The sequence below is a fragment of the Gavia stellata genome, chromosome 25, assembly GCF_030936135.1.
Source record: "Gavia stellata isolate bGavSte3 chromosome 25, bGavSte3.hap2, whole genome shotgun sequence".
Lineage (NCBI taxonomy): Eukaryota > Metazoa > Chordata > Aves > Gaviiformes > Gaviidae > Gavia > Gavia stellata.
The window spans coordinates 7,892,745-7,904,320 of NC_082618.1; the positions used below are offsets into that span (position 1 = coordinate 7,892,745).

At 45.3% G+C, this 11,576-nt stretch overlaps 1 protein-coding gene across 4 annotated transcripts in view; it reads left to right on the top strand.

Moving 5' to 3' along the window:
• Positions 1-11,042, top strand: part of TAOK1 (TAO kinase 1) — a 36,623-nt gene extending 25,581 nt beyond the window's left edge. For all 4 annotated transcript variants that reach the window (XM_059829411.1, XM_009808767.2, XM_009808769.2 and 1 more), the window contains 3 exons: positions 2,646-2,858; positions 3,947-4,129; positions 8,001-11,042. In XM_059829411.1, coding sequence (XP_059685394.1) covers positions 2,646-2,858; positions 3,947-4,129; positions 8,001-8,462 — 858 coding nt within the window. In that variant the 3' untranslated portion in view covers positions 8,463-11,042. The remainder of the gene's footprint in view (positions 1-2,645; positions 2,859-3,946; positions 4,130-8,000) is intronic.
• Positions 11,043-11,576: the final 534 nt, after the last annotated feature.

Here is an 11,576-nt window from a genome sequence, read left to right on the forward strand (position 1 = left end):
AAAAATAAATACCTGATTTGTCAATATTAGAATAATATTAAATAGTGAAAACCTAGCTTGTGAGAACAAGGGACCATCTGATCACTGTTGAGAATCTCCAAGGATATAGTGTATAAATAGCTGATGACTTCACAGGGAAGCTGCGCTGCACTCTGAGCTGAATAAAACTGAAGCAGCTGTATTAGGTTGATCCTTCTGAGATTAGCATGAATGAGTTTTGCCTCCCCAAGGTGATGCGGTGCAAACACGAGTGGGCAGCATGTCCATTCCTGTGTCCTTGCTGGCAGTCAGGACAGCAGGATCAACAGTCTCTCTGGGCTACAGAGACTTGGCTGCCCTCTCACCTCTGCAGACTCTTCAACCCCTTCCCTTTTCCAGTGAGGACAGGGCTGGAGCGTTTTGCAGGGAGCATGGAAAGCTTGCACTTTGCTTTGCATGGCTGTTCTGTGATTAGTGAAGGATTTTAGGCTTGAGCTGTCAATCTGGCACCTTTGCATACACACAGTGCTAATAATGCAGCCTGCTGGACAACCGTTTGGTTTGTAGTACAATCCCCTATTTATCGAGATTGTTCCCTAGTATTAACTCTTCTCTTGCTTCTGACTAATGCAGGCGAGTATTCTTATTTGACTAGATAATTTGACCGTTTGTTCAGTTTCTCTCCTCAGCAAAGTTTTCCCTCGAGGGCATGTGTTCCAGGCTTTCCCTTTGTTATTTAGTGAGGTCCTTTGTCCTGAAAGTAGACTTTTAACGGTCAGTGTCTGTCAGGCTATTACAGCACCAGAAGGACCAATAACTAGAATTCACCCTTCAGTGAAAACTGCTCTGTTATTATTTCGAGTGTGTTAATTGTGATGCAAATACCCTCTTGCTGGTATTTCACAATACTAGGTCAAAATGATCTTGTCAGAAGTCTGACTGGAAATCTTACCCCTCCCTTCTGTTTCCTGTTGTTAAAGCCTTTGGATTGGAAGCCTGTAAACAGTCTGGTGTCCAAGCGAGACTTCACAGAAAGTGAGGACAAAATAGATTGCTGGTGTTTTGCTGTGACCAGGTCCCTGATGGGAATGTGTAACCTGCTGACACTTCCCTTAGGGGCAGGCAGAAACAACCCTAAAGGTTTCCGGGAGGGAAATAACTTCCTATGAGTTTAGAAAGGGTAAAAGCGATGTATTCCTCTCCACGATTTATGTTTTGGGTTGAATGAAACCCATCTTTGTCCTGTTTTCTGCATCAGATTAGCAAAGTGGAATTGTTGGTTTATGTAGCAAAGCATGCTGGTGTCTAAATTGAGCTGGATATATTGTCTGATCCCGCTGCATCTTTCTAGGTAGCTACAAGTGCTGCGCTTATCACCTACCCTGCTGAGTCTTGCGTTAGTGCCAGGAGCAGGCGGTGGAGGAGCTGATGGGAGACATGCACATACATATATCTGCCTTTCTGGTTCAGATCCCAGAGCTCTTCCGACTTATTCAAGGGACAGGAATCTGTTCCTATGCTCTGTTCCTGCCCCCAGTGCTTCAGGATTTCACCATGGTGGCTGACAGTGGGAATGGCCCAGAGTGTATACTGACTGCCCTGAAGTGGGGGTTTAGGCTGTTTTTGTTTGTTTTTTCTTAACATGACGAACCTTGCTATCTGTCAGTTAACCACCGTCACTCATCACTTCTGGGTTTTGCTTAGTTAAAAGTATCCCTGCCAGCCCTCCTGTAGAAAGATACAGGGAACTCCAGAACACCCTCCTCTTCAGGGTCTTAAAGCACTTAGCAGGTTTTAAAGCTTACAAGCTGCTCTGGAGGCAGGTAAGGCAGGTGAAAGAAAAAAATAATTAATTTCCTCAAGGTCATACAGCAAAATCAGATTCAGATACCTTTTCCAGGATTGATGTCTCCTGGTCCTGTGTGCATTCACAAAGTTATGTCTCTGAACAATACGGAGATGCTGGCAAAGTGCAAAGGGAAAACTCAATCTCCAGTAAGCCAGCAGGACTGGGGAATTGTTTTGTTTGCTAGACTAGCACAATACTAATGTTGCTTGTGGCATACATCTTCAAGAGTCTAGTCTTTCCCAGCCATTTTTTGAGTATCTTTATGAAAACCAGGCTCGTAATATCAAGGGTTAGAATACATCTTATCTTCATCAAACCCTCAATGGAAAAAGTGTTGCTCTTTTTCCCTGTCCCTTCCCATGCACCAGATCTGCTTCTTTTCATAACGTTAAGTGCTGTTCATATATATGTGCCATACAAGCAGAGTCCTGTGTAAGTATGGCTTTTGGTGCTAATAAATATTAGTCCTGTCCCTCAAGAACTTTTCTTGAAAAGCAACACCCGGGACTGGATCCAGTCCAGTGACAAATGTGAGGCTCTTTGTGCAGAGACAGCTGTATTTAGGCTGGAGCTTTGTTATAAAAGTGTCTGTATTGTAATTGTTTCGCACAGTAGCAGTGTCAAAGCAGCTGCAGCAATAGTCATTGCCTCTTGTGTATTTTGCTTCCCTCCTTGCACTGTAGATAGATGTTAATATACATTTGTGGATTCTTGAACTCATATCCTTAATGTAATCCTAAATATCCATTTGAATGGATATTTCTCCATTTGAAACGTGCTGTTTTTTTCTTTGTTTGTGTCCCCTCCATCTTTCCAGTCAAAAGAACTACAGATAAAGAAGCAGTTTCAGGATACATGCAAGATCCAAACCAGGCAGTACAAAGCACTGAGAAACCATCTGCTGGAGACCACGCCAAAGAGTGAACATAAAGCTGTCCTCAAACGGCTCAAGGAGGAGCAGACCCGGAAGCTGGCTATCCTGGCTGAGCAGTATGATCACAGCATTAATGAAATGCTCTCTACACAAGCTGTGAGTCGCCTCTGAGGGACCCAGGGTTCCTCAGCCAAATAGGGATGTTTGCATTTTAACCAATCTGTATCCTGACAGCAGGCTATCTGCTTCCCTGCTACACATGCCATACCCAGCAGAGTCATTCCTCTGTATTTAAAAAACAGCATTCAAATGCAGAGGAGAAGAGGTATTACCCCCTTCAGGCAGGTTGAAGTTGAAGCTGCTGTTGCAGAGATGCAAAGTGATGCATCTGTGTGGCCAGAGGACTGCTTTTGCATGGTTTGACAACATAAATGTCCCTGTTAGAGCATCGCTGAAAAATGTGCAGCTTGCTGTCGTAAGCCATTTAGGTTTTGTCAATGATACCAACCAAAGCATGTCCCACTGGTGGAAGATGTTCATTGAGTCATGGAGGAGTCCAGAGTTTTAACTGTAAATCTGAAGTAATGTTAAAAGTGTTGTGAAAGTTCTGTGATTCCTTCTTTTCAGAGATTCCTCCTTTAAGGAATGACCACATGAGCAATGCTTTGAGTCCTTGCTACAACTGAATGTCCAGTTTTCTTTCCACTTCTTGCATATTGCGTCCTGCTCACATCACTCTGTACAAATTTGACACTGTGAGGCAGGGTAGCTGGCTTGATTTATGTATGGGAAGGTTAAAAGTTCAGTATCCTGTTGCTTTTAGGTTTATGTCGTTATATTCTTTTGCCCGAAGACCTGCATTGGCAGGGATATGGACTTAAGTCTCCTGTGTACAGGTAATTGGTTAATCCAGTTGAACAGAGCAAGAGATCTTCTCTTTGACTCTAGCAAAAGGAGAGCTGTGGATGTTAGCACCTCCAGCAGTCTGGTCTCTGCAGTATGGATCGTGGTTCCTGCGGCACCACTGCTCATCAGCATCACTTGCATCAGCGCTGTGGGCTCACTGTCACCAGTCTTTGTCACTATAGGTCCTCTGTTCAGTGAAACGAAGTACAATAGAGACCAATTGTATTGCTAAGAAAACAAAGTCCCATCCCATTCTCTCCCCCTCCCCGCAGTCCTCCCCTGGAGTGTCATGAGTGGTTACCCCATAGTGAAACGTCTCTATTGTCTGTCTTTCCCAGCTGCGTTTGGATGAAGCACAGGAAGCAGAGTGCCAGGTTTTGAAGATGCAGCTGCAGCAAGAATTGGAGCTGCTGAATGCATATCAGAGTAAAATCAAGATGCAGGCAGAAGCCCAGCATGATCGGGAGCTGCGTGATCTTGAACAGAGGGTATCCCTCCGTCGGGCCCTCCTTGAGCAGAAGGTAAAATGGGCAGGCGAGCATCATTAGCGCACTCCATATTTCAGATCATAAATTGCACTGTACTTATCAATAGAAAGAGAAATTGCTTTTACCTTGCTGTATATAGTAACACAGATCATTTGGGTATTTGCCTCTCTGGGATGATAGCTCAGTGACACATAAGCTAAACTTTCTGCCAGCTCAGCCGTCCTATGTGAGCAGCTTCTGTCTGGGATAGAGCTGCTTGAAGGGTGCTAGAGGGAGCCGTGCCTCTCTGGGCAGAAGGGAAAGTGAACTGTTCTTTCTCTCTCTGAGCTGCAGATTAGCTTCCCCAGCTCATTAGAGGACAGACAATAACAACCTAAAGCTGCAGGGGGGGCCTTTTGGAATTTGCATAGTATCGGTGGTAGGTGTCTTTGGGGAGGGGGCAGGGGAAAAAGGTAAAATGTATTTAAGACCTTGTGTTTCATGGTAGTATTATTTTACTGCAGATCTGCTCCATTTGTCAGTCTGTGGAGACCAGGCTGCAGTTTCACTATGAAATTATGCTTGTTACAGAAATGCTGCTATCTGCAGCATTTCCCTAAGCAAACTGAAATAGCCAGACCCACAGGCATGGGTGACCTGCTGCTCTTTAGATTTCAGCTTGTAATTGGCTATGTTGTGTTAAGGTTGTTGAAGTATGCTTTTCTATGCAGTGCCAGACATGTGTGTATAGAAATCTGCACAAACCAGGGGAAGGGTAACGCACCAGTCAGTGAAAGGAAATACACAGTCAGCCTTCCTCCTGCAAATTTTTTCCCCTTTGATTTGCCCTGTGAGTGCCAGCCATCGCCATTCACGCAACAGTTCCCAACTTTGCTGATCGGTGGTTATTAAATTAGGGCAATTACTCTGTGGCCTCGAGGTTCTTCACACTTTACTTCTCCCAGAGGCTAACAGATGGATGCTGGGCTGATAGAGGGCCCTCATCAGAATAAAACTGCTCCACCTCACGGTCAGCCAAGGAAGCATCTCCAAGAAGACAGTACGGTCCCTATTGTGCTTTGGCCTCCTGCAAGTAGACTTGAATCTCTAGAAGTAACTGAATTTGTGAAAACAGAGTTCCCATGAGGCACTCAAGTGTAAAAGCTGTGTTTAGACCCCGTTGCTAGTTCCTTTGCTCCCATCCAGAAGAGGACAGCTCCCGTCACAGCCCTGCATCTGAGTATGTATTTACGCTGGGTGTGCATTGCCCTCTGGCGGCACGATCTGCCGAGAGCTCTGGGAAGAAGTATGCCAGAGTGAGCCTGCTGCTGGTCACTGCTCCTTGTCTGTGGGAGCGGCATACATTGCGCACGTAGTGTTATGTTAAAAGTTGAAATTAGGCCAGTGACTTAAGGAAACACACATCAACCAATAATAATGTTGTGTAAGTCTTTCAGTGTGGACCAGGATTGAAGTCTCTGTGCATAGAAAGCCCCTGCGAAGCATTTGGCATCAGTAATGGTGATAGGATGCTTAGCAATGCTACAGCATAGGAAAGAAAAGATAAAATTAAGACCTAGCCTAATTTTTCCCGTGTGTGTTTGTGTGCCCTGTGCAGCTCTATGTGACTACTGCATTAGAATAGCAAAAGATTGGATGATCCTTCAGTTTCCATAGGTGGGAGCCTTTATTTAGCAATACATGCAGTGCTAGCGCATTGCAAGTCACAAAGTCATGGACCAGCGATGAGACTCTGTTTCTTGCTGGGATTACAGTCGCTTAGCGGCAGCTCAAGGGAAAACACGTGGGTGCAAAGGTAGATGCATCCTCCTTCTGCAAGGGTATTCTTTGGAGGAAGTAACATTGCTCTGTTTTTGTGAGGATTGAGTTGCGAGTATTCTGGTGTGGGTCACTCCATGATGTCACCTGGTATGTGCATGCCTGTGCTAACTGAAACTGGCAGCCAGAGAAAGGGCAGGTATGTGTGCAAGATGAATGACTGAATTTATATGCACAAATACATACATAGCCTGTGGCAAAGTCAGTCCCTGATGTTCAATAATAAACCAGATTCCAGAAGTTAGGGTGTCCATATAGGATTCTGCGGCCTTCTCGGCACAGTGCTCTTTATTTTTGATGGTGCCCATCACCATAGTAACTCACCAGAGCATACAGGTCTGACTTGGGCTAAGGAGGGATTAGCCAGCCCCATCAGTGCGCAGCCTTTAAGTGCCAGTGACAGAGGCGCTGTACGAGCTATACCCTGATGCTGTGTTGTTTGTGTTGCACCAGTAATGAGCATATCCCAAGAGTGTCTTTAAAAGACTTGAGATTTACTCATTTCCTTCCCATATGCCTCAGACACCTCATCTTCAGAGTCCTGCATCCTGAGGTCGTTTCTAAGGGATGTCATTTTAATGCGGTGTTTCTGTAAAGTTCAGTTGCACTAAGTCCTGTGTGTTATGCTGTCACAAAGCCTGAAAACCGAGCAGCTGGACATGCTGAAGACACTGTAGTTTTGAAAAAGGAAGAGGAGGATTCTGCGTAGATAGTAGGACTGGAAAAAACAAGTGGAGCATTTTAAAGAGCTAACGTTAGAGAAGGCACCTTCTTCCTCTTCTGCTTTTTCCAAGGCAGCTGACCACTGCGTGGCTTTCGGCAGGAGTGAGCAAGGCTGCGCTATGGAGAGAGTCAGTGTCACTCACCTAGCGCTAAGAAACAGGCAAGTGGATAAGGCTGTTTCTGAAAGCCCCAAATGGCTCAGGAGATGACTCACACTGGAGCAGATTGTTTCCTAAATTCCAGATGAAATCACTTTGCATATTCCCTGACTAAGGCAAGAGAATGCTTGCAAGTACGAGCTCTGCCCAGTACCTTCAGCACAGACCAAGATAACACCTCTTGGCCGCATTGCTGCTGACAGCAGGGGAGATACCAGTGAGCTATGCTAAAAGGCTTGGCTGCTGCTTTTTACCCATTTGGTCTTTTTCACCGAGGCCAGAAGTAGGTTTTTCAGTGCTGGCAAGAAGATAATGGAGTGATTCTTTGGTTCTCCACCTGACTGCAAAGATTTCAGTAAGAAAGGCTTTCATCCCTGTCTGGGTGTCAAGAGGCCATAGCCCTGTGTTTTCTGCACTTGGAGAGCTGATCCCAGTGCCCCTACCAAAGTACCATTGGAAAACGATTTGGAACAGTGTTACAGGAAAAGAAATTGGAGTTGCTAGCTTGCATATCATCTAGCTAATAATCTGCCACACAATTCAAACATCGCTGCCTACTTTCTTCAGCCACGCACCCTGGAGAAAGTATCAGAGTAGTGAAACACGAGAAACCAATTTAGGAAAGGGGTAGATAGGAGATGATAAAACATGAGCTAAGAAAATCTGGTCTGTGAACATTGGAGAGGAAACTGAATGTGGGTTCGTACATGGAATCCTGGAGAAAACAGCAGTTGTCATCATCAGATTCAGCTACAAACAGTGAAGGTCACATTAAGCTGTGTTGGCAGGTATCTGACTGTATCAGCACTGTGCTTGGCTGTATCTGAAGGTGCTTTCCCAGTAGGCTTTTATGGAAGCTGTAGTCTTTGCTGCATCTTTAGAAGATTAACCTACGTCAAGCTGTTAGTATCATTACAGGCTTTGGATTCGCATCCCTGAAACTTCTGTATTCACCAGGGAACAGCGACCAAGACCCTCCAACTGGTATTCACCATGCTTTGGCGTGTGCAGATCTATGAGACTTACCCTTTTGCATTCAGAACAGATTGTGTGTCAGTGGACATCTGATCTAGATCCAGTATCATGTAGAAACATGGGGAGCAGGTTCCTCGTTACCTTGCTGTTACGAGTCATTCAGAGACTTGAGGCCGTGCCTGTAAAGAAGTCCTACTCCTACAGACTGTCTCTTCTTTTTTCCTTCCTAGATTGAAGAGGAGATGCTGGCGTTGCAGAACGAGCGTACCGAACGGATACGAAGCCTGCTGGAGCGTCAAGCTCGCGAGATCGAAGCCTTTGACTCAGAAAGCATGAGGCTAGGTTTTAGTAATATGGTTCTTTCTAATCTCTCCCCCGAGGCGTTCAGCCACAGCTACCCGGGAGCTTCTGGCTGGTCCCACAATCCTACTGGGGGTGCAGGACCTCACTGGGGTCATCCCATGGGTGGCCCACCGCAAGCTTGGGGCCATCCAATGCAAGGTGGACCCCAGCCATGGGGTCACCCCTCGGGGCCCATGCAGGGGGTACCTCGAAGTAGTGCTATAGGGGTCCGCAACAGCCCCCAGGCTCTGAGGCGGACAGCTTCTGGGGGACGGACGGAACAGGGCATGAGCAGGAGCACAAGTGTTACTTCACAAATATCCAATGGTTCACACATGTCTTATACATAACTTAAACAATAACTGAGGGTGGCAATTCCACTGGAGCTGTCTGCCAACAGAAACTGCCTACAGACACCAGCCCAGCAGCCTCCTCAGTGCGGTGCTGACGTGTGGAAGCTGGGTGCACATGGAATATTGTATTCATTTTGTAAAGCATTACGTTTTGTGTTTACTAACTGGGATGTCATAGTATTTGGCTGCAGGGGTTGGGGGGGTGGTTTTTTGTGGGGTGTTTTTTTTTGTTGTTGTTGTTTTTTACTTTTTGGAGGGGTCTTGGGAGGGCGTCTGAGAAATATATGCAATTAGTCAGAAGAGTTGGCTGGTGGTTGTCACACTGACAGGACAGAAAGGCCTCAGGCTGCCCTCGTCACGCCATCCATAGGAAGTCTGAGGGAGAATGGAGACCTCCTCCCATGTCCATAAATTTCGAACTGCCACCCTGCAAAAAACAGGCGAGCTGCCTTTAAACCAACATCTAGGGGAGGAACAGCTGGATCTTCTGTTCCATTTTTATTTGTCATTAAAGTGGATGCATTTCTAGGGTATTGCCTCTGCCAAGAGGCATTTTCAAAGACTTGTAGGTGAGGAAGAAGGGTGAGAAGAGAGGCCAAGAGACACCAGGGCTCAGCAGGGCCCTTCTACCCAAGTGCCCGCTCCGTGTCATGTAAGAAGTGACGTTCTCTCAGAAGGTACTGGTCAGCTTCCCGAGAAGTGTGTAGATAAAGCTGTTGGGAGGGAACAGACTAGAAATGTTCAAGATTGTATTCCTGCTTTGGCACTCCCTGACTGTGCTGCTGGTAGCTCAGACGAGGTTGGGCAGAGGAGCGTAAGTAATGCACTTGTACAGCTAATACTGTGACATCTCATTTTAGCTAAGCATCAGAATAATTCTTGGAGCCCAGCGTAGTCCTTTTTGCTCCATTCAGAAATGTTAGACTTTCAGCCAATCAGTCTCAAATGCCAGAGGTATTTTGAAGGATGCCATAGTCACAAAATGCCATTGATCGGGTTTTTTCATTATTACACTACATCCACCAATTTATTACCTTTTTGGCTTGTTGCAATTTCCTGTTTACATGTAGAGTGTAGCCAACTGTTTAAATGTTTAGTTGCCAGTGTATCAGGAGGAGCTGAGCCAATGACTCTTTCCCAGCTGATGACTAACCCACATCACCACTGTAGATCTTGCTGCATGTGAGGCTCCTTTTTATTATTTTTGTTGCTGCAATACTTCACAACTTTTACAGTCCCTTGAGATGCTGTGATATTTTGGCAGCATATCACACCATGCGAGAAGGCACTACTTCCAGAGGCTCGTTGGAGCTGCTGTACTACTGAAAGGAAGCAAAGGAGGTTGTGAAATCCATACGGTGGTAAAGGGGTCAGGGAGTCTCATTAACCAAATGACTTTGTGGCATCGTGTCATCCCTTAGTGCTGGGAACTGGAGATGCCCCCATGCTCTTGTGCCAGTGCCAGGGCGGTCTGGGTCAGCCAGCACTGTGGGGCTAAGGGAAGAGCAGGTAGATGAAGTTTGGCTTGAGGCAAAGATTTCCGTCTTGGGGACTGACCAGCCAGGGTTCTTTGTAAATGTTTTTCCTTGCACACTAATCATCTTGAAGAAAACACTAGCTGCTAACTCTAGGATTTGCCTTTAATATGTTTATAGGGCTCAACAGCAAGGTTTTCCGAATGTGTTTGTCCATGTGACATATTTATATAGTAAATACTCTAGTGTCTCGCTGCTGTTCAGTACTCTCAACAGGGCGACATTCTTTCATTAGCTAAATTAACATCTACTCCCAATCCTTAACTCTCTGCCAGTGTCCGGTGAATCCAACTGGGATTTCTAGCATCTTTGACGTAGCATATCACTCTAATTGAAGATGGAAACTCTACCAAAATACGTTTGAGCAGCCCCTTAGTAAGGAGCTTTGTAGTACTAACAGTTGACGGAAGCCTGGGATGAGGCAGTGGTCCCATGGAGGTGACTCTGGTTGCCCCCCGGGGCAAGTGGTGACCATGAATTGTCCCGTCCTTTCCCCTGCTATGTTTTTATGTGGAATTGGATGTTTTGGGGTCATTCTTTTGCATTGCAGTGTTGTTGAAATGCAGCGAAACTGATTTAGGAAAGGTACCTGTATTTTCCTGGGTTTAGAAAGAAAGACAAAAATGAAATGAAAGGCCAAAATGGTGCGGGATTTACCATGTGAGAGCGGAGGGTGTGCCCAGAGCATGGTGCTAACACAGCGTTTTGAAGTTCAGCTCCTCTATCACAAACAGCAGCAGTGACAGCGGGGACAGGCTATACCTGCAAGTCCAGTGGGTTCATTCTTTTGCTTCTGTTATGGTTTGAATTTGGTCAAAGTCTCTGGCTTAAATTGAGCTACTTCAACAGAATTCTCTCAACCCATCTCTTTGTGTAATGTCAAGCATGACTGAATGCTGAATCCAAATGATGGCTATCCCATATTGGCTTTTTTTGTATTCAAAAAGAATTGTGTAGTAACCATTTTTACATGTATATCATGTGCAGACCTGGACTATTCCAACAAGTTAATATTTTAATTAAAATAGTTTGCAAAAACTGATTCAGATCAACTGGTCTAAATGTGTGTGTCCCTGTGTGTATGTGGGGGAAGGAAAGCTGTCCCAAACAAGCCTGATCTCAAGAGAAAGCACCCCATTACGCAGCTGTAGCCAGAGGGTCTCAGGGTCAGGCTGTGCCTTGGAGGTGTATGAGGAGGCCCTTGGTGTTGAGAATTTTAATGTATCTCGGGTGTATTTCTGAGATACATGAACAACTATAAAATACACTAGAGAGACGCAAACACTCTCTGAATCAGTTTGCAAACTCTATTTTTAAAAGTAAGACCAATTACTCCCTATTGTACTTGTTGCAGTCATGCCCTAACTTTGGTTTTAAAAATACTGTAATCTGTAAATTTTGAAACTACTCCAGTACCTCAGCAAAGATGTTCTTTTACATCTTTTATGTCATATTTAACACTGGGGAAACTCTTCTGTGTGGACTACTTTGCAAATTTTATTGCAGTATTTTCAAATTACCAGCTTGACCCCTGAAATCTCCTATTCTGTGGTTATTCTTCTCTTCCCCTTTGCAA